Raw genomic sequence first — 14,825 nt, 5'->3', positions numbered from 1 at the left:
ATATTTCTATAATTGTTAATATGGTAATACAGAGTATGTAATAAAAAATATTAATAATTAAAATCATACAATAAAAATAGTGACTAGTTAAATTAAAATAAAGTGACAAAATTCGAGTGTTAGTTTCTCGAGTCTACTTTTTCTCGACTTCTATAATTTAATTGTATTACGACCCCTTTTTCTTTAATAAAAAATGTGGATAACCCCTTGCATCGATATTGCAATTAAGTCCATTTTTTCCCTCTCAAAAAGTGGACTTAATAAAAAGCATTGAAGTAGTTGTAACTATTGGTGAAGCAGCCTTGCATATGTCAACCATGGAATCCATATTTTAGGCCTTCTTTGTTGTATTATGAACGTCAAAACTTACCACAAAAAGGAAGTTAGAAGCATAGATTTGTACGTGCATGTAAAAAGTCTTGGGAGACTTGTGAACTACCCTTGAGAAACATGTGACTTTTTTACATTTTTTTTCTTTGATAATTGATTGATAAATGCATCAAAATTATTTATATTGTGATTGTCAACTGAAATTAATTATTGTGGATAATAAATCTCCAGCATTTTATGAGTGGAACTTGAAAAAGACAATGTGAATCAATCTTTTTAATTGTTATTTTCTTCACTTGTCAAATTGTTGCTTCCTTTTTTCTTGCTTTTCTTTCAATTTTTTCAAACAGTTCATGGATCCATTTATTGAAGCACAATTGAGACTATACTAGGACCATTTAAAGAAACTTGAAATTAAGTCAGATCCACACTATTTTTTTTTATTTTTTCTAAGGGTCCTCTCTATTAAGGACGGATCTAGGAAAATAATATGAAGCGGGCCGGATCTCTAAAGCATATGCATAAGTTAAGTTTTAGATTTCTAGTAAGAAAGATTATAACGAGTACATATTTAAAAAAAAAACCTTAAACCAATAAAAAGAATATATATTAAAAAAAATAATTAAAAAAAAGAAAGAAAGCCTTGATCAATGGAATAGCAATACTCAGTATAAAAAAAATATTTTAAAAAAAAATCTAGAAGTTGTGGGCGGTAGGTTTCGATCTCTAAACCCAAACATTAAGTAGTCAATGATGCAACCAACTTAGCTACATTATCTTCCACCAATATAGCTACTTAATTTTATTATACGTTTTCATCATGGGGCTGGCCACCCCGGCCCCTGGATCCGTCTTTGCATTCTATATGAGTTTGGTGTAAATCCTCTATTTTGGAGGATGTTGTTGATGAATTAAAAACTTAAATTGAGAGTGAGAAAGAATTTAAGTGGTTAAAACTTCCCTTTCGATTCTAAAAGATCTTGAGATTGATATTCATCATCTTTCTTATTTGAAAAGAATTTGTGTAAAAGTTAAACCTTGGTTTTTGGAAAAGTTGTCCATTGGCTAATCTCTTATACTTTCCTTTGCACACTTGCACTTCTGTTCCCTCTTCCTGGTTTACAATTAGTTGTTACATTGTTTCAACATCTCAAAGTTAATGATGGCTTATGAAGCACTATTAATACCCTTCATATTATTCTGGATTTTTCTTCTAATGATGGCTATATATGTGCCTAGGATTTAAAAAATAAATATTTCCTCCGTTTCTTTATATGTAGTTGCAACACTTCTCTAAAATGAAAATGTCACAATAGTTGCATATTTATTTAAAACTCATGACCCACTTGATTATACTATCCTAAGTTCCTAACAAACTGTTAACCCTATTTTAAGTGTATTATATCATATGAGGTCAAATACCGTGATAAATTATGTGTTGCAACTATAAAAAAATGGAGGAAGTACTACGTAAATTGAAATGGAGGGTAGAAGTATAATTTGATATTGCATAATTTTGGGCTTTATCATCGTGCCAGACTCCCAGTGACTCAGGAGATTGCGGTTGAAACTTAAAATGAAGATTACTTTAATTGGGGCTTGGTTCCTTGGTAAACTGGATTCAAGCCGCATGAATGATATGGGCTTTGGCCTTTAAAAAAGTTTCATGGCCTATTAGTATGGACTAACCCTCCATGGTAAACTGGATTCACTTATGCAACGAACCTTTTTTTTTTTAATGTTTAATATAATAGGAGAATATAAATTAATGTTCAAGCGTATAATCTTAAGAAATACATAGTCTAAATTTGTGGAGTACTAACTTTAACGAATATAAAATGTGTGCATGATTTTGTTATGTACCAAGGCAGATCTAAAAATATTGGAGTCGGTATACATCTCTATTATCTCTCGCTCAAAATAAATCACTATGCAGCAACAATACTATACAAAGTATAAGTAAAGTCAAATATTTTCACTGGGCCGGGCCCATATTGGCCCTGGTGGAAGGCCCCTATGTTGTTAACTTGTTATAGGCTAGAATGGAAACAATCTATAAAGCATCGATATAAATCAGATAACCTTACTTGGGGGTTGGAACACAGTAGCTAACCACAGTAGCTAGTTGGATGCTTGGAGTTTGATCCTACTTTGATGGAAAGGTGAAGAATTTTGTACTCCTCAGATCCGTCCGAATTTTATGCCTCTTTGTTAAAATGTGATTATATTTTACAGTAATTTTTATTAGTAGTATCAGTGCTATGTACTCTCCTTGGCCTAAGTTAAGTGATTTATTTCATAAGTATTAAAGTATAACGTGGAGTATATAATCATAAACCATTATTATCTTAGAAAATTTGACTATTTAGTATGATTGTATACCAAGCTAAGCTTGAAAAGGAGAACACATTCCAACCATGAGGTATTGGAGGTTCAATCCCTAGTAGTGGCGATTTGGGGATGAGATTCCCTTACCTATTCTCACTTTTCCAAATTGTCTAGTCCGCTAATCCAGGCCGGATTAATCCGTGAAGGGTTTTGGCCTAATAAGGCCCTTCATCTTACCTACCAAAAAAAAAATAGTATAATTGTATGAAGTACATACTTAATACATTGTACTCACATCTTATCAACAATATGTGAATACATGTGTTGCACTGTTGCTTGTAGAATTTCAGGTTGAAAATGAGCCTCAAAGCAATTTAATGTTGCAATACACAAGTTTAGGAAGGAAAAAAAAAAAAAAGGGGGTGGAATGGAGGAAGAGGAACAAGTTTGTAATTGTATGTAATAAGGAAAAAAACCCATTGAGTTGCTTTTTTAAATGTGAAAATTTCAATTTATATATTGATTTTTGCTTACCTTTTTATTAATTAGTTATATAATTTTCAAAAAATCTACTCGTATTATCTTTGAAAGAAAGGGACTAATAGTTGGGATAACAATCGAAAAGGTGGGGATCGCAAGGAGAAGTAGAATACCACTTACTTTATACCATTTTGCCTTTTATTATGTCAAGATCGACATTACTAATCTTGCTATAGTCATAGTCACTTATCAACTCTTCAACTTCAGATATAAGATACTTAATTCTCAACTTCACGATTTTGCCATTATAGTTGTTCATGATAGATTTTCTTTATTTTGTGTACCAAGCAACAATCCACACCTCATTTTCAAGATGTAGAAATAATAAATCCATTAGACTCAAGGTGAATTTCGTATGGGTTTCTACTTTATAGAATAGGCTATGGTTTTAATATCATACATATAGTGTTTATAGACTTACTATACATAAATGATCTGAATATCTAATACGACTACTGACGTTTTAAGCTAAAAAGGTGTAGCATATTAGCATGCAACTGCAATTTATTCACATAGTATAGGCTCATTTGTTTAGCTCGTCGTCGTTGCTACGACTGTACGAATATTTTCACCCTTGAAAACTGTAAGGCAAGAAGGCAACTCGAGCAGTACCAAAAGGTAGAAACCAGTTAATTAGCATCCCTAAATAAATTCGCCTATAGATCTTCTGATCAGATTTGCTTTTTAACTTTTGTGCTTGCATCACCATCATTGTTTCGATTTTAGTTCCCTCTTAACCAAACCAAAACTAGATCCTTAGATTCTCTAAAGTACTAACGAGTTGTTTGGTTCATACGAGAATTGAGTCTCTACGTAAATTATGGAATTTCCCTCATTAAATTACGAGGGAGTCTCAATTCATTTTTATGATAAACAAAAAACATTTATCTAGTGACATTTTTGTAAATAAATCAACATAAAATGTCAGTGAGCATGACATTTTCATAAATAAATCAATATCAATGGACCCACATTTAATAAAAAATTGTTGATTTTACAAAAATACCACTAGATAAACGTTTTTTTGTTTATCATGAAGATAAACTTTTACTTTCTCTTAAATTACAATCAATTGGTTTTGTTTAAGGGTAATGAGTAATGATATATACAAATCTTAAAAAAAAAAAAAAAAAAAAGAGTAATTATATATACGAAATGTCGAAATTTAGGGTGATGAAATGTATCTACAACGTGTTGCCTTTTGGACACATAGATGAACAAGTCTGATTTGTTACTTTCTCATACATACTACTTGTGAAATTCTAAACCAAAAACAAGAAATTGGCAGCAAGCCCAAATGCCCAATTATGAATTCACTTAGGACTTATCAGAACTTCTTGTAATTATAAATGTTAATAAAACTTGGCTATCAATCCCGAATTACAAATCCAATAGTTATTTTCAATAGACTGAGTTAACTTCTATAACGTGACGAGTCATAAGTTGAAGTATGTCTTATAACTCGTATAGTCATATGATTATATAGTTCAAGCCTCATGGTCGGATCACAAGCCTTAAGTCTTTTCAATTAGACCAAGACCCAGTAAGTCATTGATAACTACATTAAGACCATGTTCTTTTGAATTGAATTAAAGTGAAAAAATGAACCAAATTGGATTGATATGAACTAAAATCAAGTCCTGCCCTAAAAAAAACACGACCTAACTATGATTTGATTAATCTTAGTCCATAATAAGTATGACTGTATGAGTAATCATCTAATCGGGTATGGAGTAATATAAAGTGTTCAAGATTGAATGTGAGTACAAAAATTTACGTAAATTAAATTGGCATAGCGTATAGATGTTAATGATGATACGTTCCCCCTAATAATAATAAAAAAGGCAAACACCCAAAAGTTCAAAAGACAGAGGTACTCTGTTTTATTTCATCATCTTTCCCTCTAAAAAACCCAGTACCTAAAACCCTGGTACCACATTTCAAAACCTCCTGAAAACCCCAAAAATCCAAAATTTTACTCATCTTTCTCATTCACATGAGCTCAAGGATTTTGTCTCTAAATGGGTCTATAAAGTATCTTACTTTTTTCCCTTTTTATAATTCACAAACCCAAAAAAAAAAAAAAAAAAAAAAAAAAAAGAAAAATCCTCTGCCATGAACAGAAGACTTTGATCAGAAAGTGAAAGAATCCAGCTATAAATTTTGATCATCATTATAATTGCAGTGACCCAGATAATTTAGACTCATGATCAGGATAAAAAGAGAAATCAATCCCAAAAAAAAAAAAAAAAAAATAAAAAAAAAAAAAAATGGGACCCTCTTTAACCTGCAAAAGAAATGAGTGGAACTGCACCAAGTAATGTAATTTCTCTCTCCAAATTCTCTGATTTTTTAGATTTTTTGGTTGTTGTTTTTTGCAATTGTGTTACGTGTGTGGTTGTTCTTCTTTTCTTTATCCTGAATTATGGGTCCATTTACCCTTTAAATTAATTTTTTTCATGGAAATTTTTTGACACTATATATGCAATATTCCTTCTTTTAATTTGGTTCTCTGAAATGGGTTTCCTTTATTTTGGACTTACACTTGTGTTTTTTTTTTTTTTTTTTTTACTTTGAATAGTGTACTACAGTAGTAATTTCTGTGAAAAATTATTTGGATTTTTGCTTTTTAATTCAGTTGGGTTGTTTGATTCTTCAAAGTCAAGTGGAAAAGGAAAAAAAAAAAAAAAACCCATTTCCTGTTTCATTTTTCATTTTACTATTCCCTTCCCTCAGTTCGAATTCAGGTTCAAAACTACTTTGTATTCCACCGCTTACTAAACTCTGACTAATCTAAATTCGAGTCGAAAGTATTGTCAAAGGGAGAAATCCCATTCCCATTCCTTTTTTCATTTTACTATTTATAAAATACTTGTTTTTAATTAGGGCAATAAGCCGCTAAGATACCTAATAATCCGAAACTTATTAGATTCTGACTAATCCGACCTAGAGTTGAGGCCCTTAGGGTATTGTAATATTGTCAAAAGGGGAACTATTGCACAAGTGGCACTTTCCTTTAGAATTATTAAAAATTTATAATTGTAGCACTGTTGGAGGGAAAAGAAGCAACCAATGATTTCTTGTTTTGGGTAGTCCTTAGGAAACACATTTGGGAAGGGCTATAATAATTTTTCTATCCAATATAAAAAGGAACTCTCAACACTCATTTCAAATCCTTCACTTCATTTTCTGAGGTTTTTTTAGATTTGGTTGTAAAATCAATCAAGTCTTACTTACATTTGGGTCATTTGGTGGCTTGAATATTCTTGATCCTCTTCATTGTTTTGTTTACTTTTGGCATAGTTTTTGAGTGGCAAAAGTTGAGATGTTTTTTAATTGCTCTTAAGAAGAACTATAAAGAAAGGTTAGTTCTTTTTGTATATGATTTTCTTTTACTTTAGTGTTCATGATTTGATGCCAACTTTATTTTAAGTAATACTTACCCTGTATATAATATGAGCTAAACTTTTATCTTATGACATTTGTAACTTGAACTTTCTTAAAATGCCTGTTGCTTTTAAAAATTCTCTGTTTCAGATGTTTATTTTTTGTAATTCTTGTTATCTTGCCTTTTAGTGGCACATTTAGTAGCTTGACTTGATCCTGTGTAAAAGATGCATATTAATTCATTCTAAGAAAATACGTTGCCTTCAATTTTTGACGGTTTTACTGTTGCCTTACAAACTTGAGGATAACTGTATTTTACTAAAAATTAGAGTGATATACTTGTAATTTTTTATTGACATGTTAGAAATTTAGAATGAGTGTTTCATATGAATCCATCATATTTCACTTACTAGAACCTATGCACATTTGATGCTCTTGTTGTTGTTGAATTGTTATTATATGTTCATTGGCTGTCCCACTTCGAATGGATTCGAGCCTCGCATACATCTTCTTTCAATTGATGCAAATTTTGGGTGGTTATGGGGTTTAGAAGTCTGCTTATATATTTTAGTGTTACAATTTAGATATGGTAGATAAGCCAACTCTGTAAAAAAAAGTTTTAAGTGTTGTGTTTTCGTCTTTGTATTGTTTGCTTGATAGAATGCTCTAGAGATGAAAGGGAAAAAAAAAGAGAATAATTTAACCTTAGGAATGAAGGAAAATAATGAAAATTTCTTATGCATTGCTACTATTGTGTGATATGTTTACCCTTATCCTTAGAGATTGTTATGTTTACCCTTATCCTTAGAGATTATGTCAATGAGGGGGAGGATGATTGTGAAATTGATTGCTATAGACTTTACACTTGAATTCCCAAGCTTTAGTACTTGTTCCATTCTTTTGTAGTTGATTGGTATAGGGATCCTTTTAATCCTAATCCTACTCGTTGTTTCCTTCGTAATGAGCAAACATGGTATTTAAAACTTCCAACATTCTATTGTCATTCCCACTTATTGTACAAACACCCCATAATGCATTGTTTAGATTGAAGGAAATGGAGGGAAAGAGAGGGAAGGGAAATGGAGGGATGAAAATTTTTTCATTTGAATAGCAAATGAGGAAAGAAGGGAATTGGAGGGGAGAAAAATAGAGGGATTAAAATGTAAGAACTTGATCTCTCCAACAATGGAGAGATTTGGAAGGAAAACTCATCATTCTTTCCTTTCCCACCCCTTCCGTTGCCTCCCCTTTCTCTATCCAAACACTGTACAACTATGGTTATGCTAACCTTGGAGGTGTTTTTGTAACTTCGTTTTATTTTGTGAGGATCTCCGAGAGACCGAGTTGTGGAAATTCTTTCAAAGACGGTTGTGTTCCTCTTTATTCATGTTAGGTACATAATTAGGAAAGGGAGGAAATTTACTTGGAGATGTCATGTAGTGTTGCTTTGAGGCTTTGAGGTGAATAGCGAACAAGTTCTTCTGAAGGCTTGATTTGCCAATTGCCAAACTAGCTGTGTGCAAAATGGTTGTAGTGCTACCATCTTAGAAATACTACAACTAAATCAAGCATAGTCTTGTTTGTGTCCTGCTCCAGCATATTAAGTGACTCAAGAAGACTGAGTTGTCAATGACAATTGGGAGTTATATGTTGTTGTCTCTCATAGCTAATCTGTTATTGTTTGGGGGATACCTCTTATTTATAGATATGCTTGTGTAATGAATACAAAATCAACTAATGAATCTACATGTTGATTTCTGTAATGAATACATATTCAACATACCTCGTGTTCATAGATGTAGTTGTGCTATCTTATGCGTTATTCAATATGGTGTTGAATCAATTTACATTGAACTCATGTTTCATATTCCTAAAAAATCGTAGCTAGACAGTTACAATGGCTGCGTTGCCTGCTAATGGTGATGTTTCCCAAGTTCCATTCTTCAGGGCTCGTATAAAGCCGCAATTGTACTATCATGATAGTGTATGAAATGGTCTTATTTTCAGGTAAATTAATGAAATTTGCAAGTCTATAATCTCTGAAGATGATTTATGATTGACCTGAGCTGATACCGGCACACAGGTTTACCAAACATGGGTGGTGAACCATGACGCTGTCTATCTGGTGACGTGAATGCCTAATTTGTTTGTTGCAATAATCTGAAAGATTTACTGGTTGAAGATCATGGAGAGTGAACCACATATGCAGTTAGATCTTCCCAGCTGTATACCTTCAGTCATTGATGGAATGCCTCAATCATTGTCAGAGTCGCATTTTCGAACTGCTTTCTTTCAACTGCACACCCAGAATGATGGCATGCTTGGACTTCCATCTTTGCAAGGGCAATCCTTTAAAGATATGCATGCTGATAAAACTGTCAGCTATGATGGATTAATAAACCGAGGTAACTTCAATTATGAAGATCGTTGCTTGGGAGACGCCTCGTTTACTTCTGGTTCATTACCCAACATTATAGCCACCAGAAATGGACTCAACAATGACGTGAACAATTCAATAATTTCTCTTGAACAAGAGGTTTCATATGAATCTCTAAGAGCAATGTTCTCAGGTGGCTGCTCCTATGCCTCAAGTTCCTCCATCCCGAATAACAGTGGCTATGATGGTTTGTTTGGTGATGTAAATGACAAATGGGACCATAACAGATTTCTGATGCAGCAAGAAATGCACTGGAGACCATCAACTTCTGAACTGGAACCGATACGATTCAATGGAAGTCTAGTTGCCAATAATGAGTGGGTAATGCCAAGCTCCACACATGTTTGCACAAGTCATCCTTATGGAACCTCTAGATCTCATAATGAGCTCTCTCTGAGTCTTGCTACTTGTGGGCCGTCTCTTCCCTCGGACTTGAGTTGCTCTGATGCTATTAACAGTTCTCAGTCTCAAACTAGGTTAGGTTCTGAATGCAAATCTCATCGCAGCAAGGAGCTCTCCCTTGGAAGCACTTCTAAAAATAGGCCTGTCCAGTTCCCACCAGTAACATCTGGCTCGAGATATGTTTCTGTGCTGCAGCAAATTCTTTCAGAAGTCTCAAGTTATTCACTTGACAATTTAGACAAGACCAGTTATAAAGGCGATAAAAGTTTAGTGAACTCTAGTTCAAATCATCCTTTCTCTTCAAACAACTTCATTGATCCGGGGGCTTCATTCAAGAATACCAACGAGTTTCATGACAATGCTGGATTATTTGAAGTTCCAGCCGGAAGTTCAAAGAGGTCACAGATGTTAGCTCTGCTACAAATGGTAGGCCGTCAACACTGCCTATATATAATCATTACCTTATGCTTCTCTGTGCTTTCTTGGCTTGGCGCCTTGGCCAACATGTCTAATTTTTCACATTTGTATCTTGCAGGTGGATGATCGGTATAACCGCTGCTTAGATGAGATACACATGGTAATATCTGCATTCCATGCTGCAACTGAACTGGACCCTCAATTACATTCTTGTTTTGCCCTTCAAACAATCTCATTCTTCTACAAAAATCTGAGAGAGAGAATTAGCAATCAAATTCTAGCAATGGGAATGGAAAATGGAAGTGCACGAGAAAGTGGGATAACCATTGACAAATCTTTCATTCATAAGCAGTGGGCGATCCAGCAATTGAAGAGAAAAGATCAACTGTGGAGACCTCAGAGAGGCTTGCCAGAGAGATCTGTTTCAGTATTACGGGCCTGGATGTTTGACAACTTTTTACACCCGTGAGTGTTTTTTAACTTCTATATGTTCATGGATTGAAATTGGCCTGTTTTCCTCTTGAGTACACATTATTTATGGTTTGGTTTCAGCAGTGACAGAATTAGGAACTATTTCTTGGAGTTATCTACTAGAGTTCAATTATAGCTTAACACTGCATCACTTCTCCGATTGATTGAATTTATTTTTTAAACCTTCTGCTTATCAATTTTCACAGCTAGCAGCTTTGAAGGCACTACCAATATGAGATAATTTAGAGTGAATAAAGTGTACTATTACTCGTAGAACATCTCAATTTTTGAGTAGAAAAGTCCATTTCAAGTGTCAAAGGTTACCTTTTTGTAACATCTGAGCATAGCTAGGAAAACCGAAAACTTTGATGCCTCTGAAATCACCTTATTCCGAGTGTGAATAACACCATTCCAGATTCATAGTAGTCCATATCAAACATCCTGTGAGGAAAACATATTAGATTCTTACTGATCAAATTTCTCGAAAAAGTGTTTCTTGTTTATTATAGTAGTAATTGACTATTCTGATTGTTCAATCACACCTTCAAGAAGAAGTATTCTTTTGTCATGCCTTCCTGATTCCTGGTGAACTGAATTGGAAGAAACGGACAAACAGTGAAGGGTTCTGATAATGAGATATCGTTCTCAGGATTAAACCTACTTCTTATGCCCTATCAATACAAATTATAATGTCTTGCGTTTTCTTTAGTTCGTTAATATTTTCATGACAATCTTGCTAATGATAATCTTTCCCATGCAATATCTGAAGTTCAACTGCAGATGCTGCATGTTTTGGTTCGACAATTTTACTTTGAAACTGATCTTCTGTTATAAGTCATTTCGTATGCATAACCATATTGATTTGGCTTAGTTATGCTTAAATTTGTTGACCTCGATTGTAGTATGGTTCTAAACATTCTGAGTAGGGAAAATAAAAGTCTGAATTCTGATGGTTTTCAGGTATCCTAAAGATGCAGAGAAGCACTTGCTTGCTATCAAAAGTGGATTAACAAGAAGCCAGGTATAATAATATTCTTCTTATAATCTCGAGTGCAAAGTTTTAGCACGCATCTGAAACGCACAACTGATGCAAATATCATGCTCTACATTTTCATTGTTACTTCAGTATGTAATAACATAGTTTATATGTGATCATAACAGGTTTCGAATTGGTTCATCAATGCCCGTGTTCGTCTCTGGAAGCCTCTTGTTGAAGATATGTGTGCAGAAATAAAAAAGAAAAAGGCAAGTCAACAAAACGATGAAGGAACCAGCAATAGTAGTAACAATAGCAGAAGCCAATTAAGGATCTACGACTACGATCAGAGATTCAGCAATTAAAAAAGGCAGTGCAGTTACTGGTAGGCTTAGCTACTTGGTAAGGTGAATATGAATATAAATTACATATGTTTATATAGTAAGTATATAGTATTAGCTATTGCGTAGAAGATTAATGCAATTGTACATAAATGCTTATTTGAGGACTTCACTACTTCCTGGGTTGCTACAATTTTGCCAGCTTTCTTTGGCTGTGGGTTGTCTTGATTAGCATTTGGGTTAGAATCTGAGAATCACATTTTGGTAATTTTGTAATGGAATTTTAAATTACGTGGTGGTTATAAAAATCTTTCGAATTTGATGATTAAAAGGATGTTTGCAAATTCTATTATACACTCGTGTATACCTATAGAAAGACGTATAACGAATTAACAAGTCATTAAATATTAAATTTGGTACATGTATAACTATATACACAATCAATTAAAGAATATCCTAAAAATATCTTTTAAAGTATTCTATTGCCAACAAGCTGCCAATAGCTTATCACGTCATATTCACATAATTGCGGAATTCCAAATTTTGGATTTACATGACCATTATATGCTTAAAGAAGTGACAAACAATGCTAATAATTTGCAAAAAGGGTGGGAATTTTATTCTATTGTTTCTGAGTCATCAACAGCATATTACAATAAGATCTTATTTTCTTAACTAGTGGGCATTTTTCTTTGCTTTTGATGGAATTTATGCTTCCCAACATGAAGAATCAAGGATACTTGTTGGAATATTCTTACATTCTTCCTAATAAGGTTTTAAGTCCTAATTCTGGCCTTCGGGATTCGGCATTGTGGAATTTCCGAAATTTAAGATGTGTTCTCATTATTTTAATGGTTTTTTTTTTTTTTTTTTTTTTTTTTTTTGCTTAAACTCATAATTTTAATTGTTACGCAGAGCTTATCTGTACGTCCCAATTGCATACAATTAATGAATTAAGTATGTTCGAAACGTTATTGTACATAGCGTCACATTAACAATTTGAATCTTTCTCGACTTGTTGAAATTAAATTATTCTCTAAAACCTTATCTCAAAATATATGTTTTTTTTTTTTTTGGAGCAATCAAACTACTTTCTCCGTTTTTTAAATATGGAAATTGTTCCGTGTATCTTTGAGGTTTTAAAAAATGCACCGTGTAACTCGGAGGTTTGTAAAAAAAATGCACCAAATACCCCTAAACTCATAACAAATGTTAATTTTGTTGGATTGAGACCCCCTAAGCATCAAATTTTAGTAAATTATTACAGTGTAATGCTACTATAATGCTAAACCATTTAATTATTAAGTAAACTTAATTAGTAAATCAAATTCTAACGCCCAAAAGTTTAGGATTTAGAATGATCGAAGGAGTTCAATTTTTGATGTAATTTATGCTTTTAGGTGGTTTTACTGCATAAATATAAATTACTTAAAGGGAATCAGTGTGTGGGTATGATTTTAGTTTGATAAGTCAATGATATGTGCCCTTGTTAGATGATCAAGGTATTTGGTGCATTTTTCTAACAAACTTTAGGGATGTACGGTGCATTTAAAACTTTTCAGGGGTATATGGTGTATTTTTTAAAACCACTAGGATACACAGAGCAATCTTTTTAAATATTACACCACTTGCCTTTTAAGAAAGTTTTACAAATATTGCACCATATCCGTTTTAGAAAAACAAATAGTTGTATTCAAACTACAAATACCCTACATACCCTTACTTTTTAATATTTGATTCTACGGTTTATGTCTACAATCACATGGACAATTTTATACTTTTACCTTTAACACTCCTCTTTTTTTCCACTACCAAAAAAATTTGTACCAAATTCTTATGGTGCAATATTAAAAGAACGGAAGAAGTATATGACTTTGATCCTTGATAAAAGCTAGAATACATCTTATGAGGTTATCACTTAATTAGAATATATCCTTGTTTAGCCACCCATATTGTTCTGGATCAAATTTTTAATTATTTTTTATCTAATGAATATTGAATGATAAAATTATATAAAATGTTACCAATTTTCTTATTTTCATCTAATTTTTTAGATTATTAGTTTCTGTCTATGTTACTTGGGAGATATACATTCTAATATAACACTATACACGGAACTTTGGGAAATTAAAATGGTCAAAATTTAACTTTATTAAAAGATTATCGAATTGAAGTCAGTTCTATACTCCGTCCTTAGTAGTAATCTTTTCGTTCCATGTTAAGTATGTTTGAGATCATATCGAATGTATCATCATATTCATCAAGTTACATCTGTTAAGTTGTTAGGTACCCTAACGTTTGCTACTGTAGCAAAGGAAAAGGATGAATATGTGGAAAGAATGCATGATGTAATTGCTCCGTGCAAGAAAACAGGGGATGATTTAGAGGTTTATAGGTGGCTCAATAAGAATAGAGACTCTGAGAGCATGATTACAAGCAGTTACAAGTAATTTTGTATGTTATAAATTAGACGTTTTAAATATCAATTTTCAGTTGAGAATCCAAAAAAAAAAACGACATATCAGTTGAGATAATGATTAACTATTAGTAATATTCAATCGGTTTCAAAAAAAAAAAAAAAAAAAAAAAAAAAAAAAAAAAAAAAAGAGTAATATTCAATCTCACAAAAGTATGAAGAAAAACCTAATTAATAATGTACAAGCCATTTTTGTCATTCATGTTCATGTAGAGTACTTGTATAGTTGTATGTTATAACTCTCTTCTAAAGTCTAAACCATTAAAACTAGATGGCCGAGTACCAATACACACATCTTGCGGTAGATATTAATTATCAAGTAATTGATGTGTGTTTTTGGGACGAAGTATTACTCATATTATATCAAGGCCGAACACTTGCTTATATTATGAAATCTGATTTTACGGCCAAGCTTTATTTACCGGTTCCTTGCGATGTTTTTAGATGTGTACTTTTGGGGATTGGAGAGATGTATATGGTGGTGATTGATGGTCATTTGCATGTAGTCTCTCGAACGAAGCGGGGAACGGGTTCGAGCTATTTTAACTGGATTGCTATTCGTCGCTCCCTTTTTACAGAGTGTCGCTCCCATATTTGTGTGAAATGACCATTTTGCCCTTTGCTTATTTTGTGCTATTTAAGGGTCTACCGGCTTGTCATAACGAATCACGATCATTTTGAAAACATTATCGAGCAGTTTCACTCATAGTTTCCTTTAAA

General features: G+C 32.9%; 1 protein-coding gene across 5 annotated transcripts; it reads left to right on the top strand.

Moving 5' to 3' along the window:
- The first annotated feature begins 4,736 nt into the window (after positions 1 to 4,736).
- On the top strand, positions 4,737 to 11,954 carry LOC110715387 (homeobox protein ATH1-like). 5 transcript variants are annotated; one of them, XM_021893967.1, is made up of 6 exons: positions 4,737 to 5,520; positions 8,470 to 8,592; positions 8,669 to 9,850; positions 9,960 to 10,306; positions 11,273 to 11,333; positions 11,474 to 11,954. In XM_021893967.1, the coding sequence occupies exons 3-6, from the start codon at positions 8,771 to 8,773 to the stop codon at positions 11,651 to 11,653; spliced, it is 1,668 nt and encodes a 555-aa protein (XP_021749659.1). In that variant the 5' UTR covers positions 4,737 to 5,520; positions 8,470 to 8,592; positions 8,669 to 8,770; the 3' UTR covers positions 11,654 to 11,954. The 5 variants fall into 5 exon arrangements, with proteins under 5 accessions (XP_021749659.1, XP_021749655.1, XP_021749657.1 ...); XM_021893963.1 differs by lacking the exon at positions 8,470 to 8,592 and having other exon boundaries at positions 8,593 to 9,850; XM_021893965.1 differs by having other exon boundaries at positions 8,470 to 9,850.
- Positions 11,955 to 14,825: the final 2,871 nt, after the last annotated feature.

Source organism: Chenopodium quinoa, unplaced genomic scaffold (genome assembly GCF_001683475.1).
Source record: "Chenopodium quinoa cultivar QQ74 unplaced genomic scaffold, ASM168347v1, whole genome shotgun sequence".
NCBI lineage: Eukaryota > Viridiplantae > Streptophyta > Magnoliopsida > Caryophyllales > Amaranthaceae > Chenopodium > Chenopodium quinoa.
The sequence above is the reverse complement of the archived record's forward strand: the minus strand, read 5'-3'. Positions and strand labels throughout refer to the sequence as shown.

Bases quoted from the DNA above. Each gene is read 5' to 3' on its own strand.
- LOC110715387 (XM_021893963.1), top strand. From the start codon at position 8,771: ATGGAGAGTGAACCACATATGCAGTTAGATCTTCCCAGCTGTATACCT. The intron at 10,307-11,272 runs GTGAGTGTTTTT...GATGGTTTTCAG, and splicing joins TTTGACAACTTTTTACACCC to GTATCCTAAAGATGCAGAGA. The intron at 11,334-11,473 runs GTATAATAATAT...TGATCATAACAG, and splicing joins GTGGATTAACAAGAAGCCAG to GTTTCGAATTGGTTCATCAA.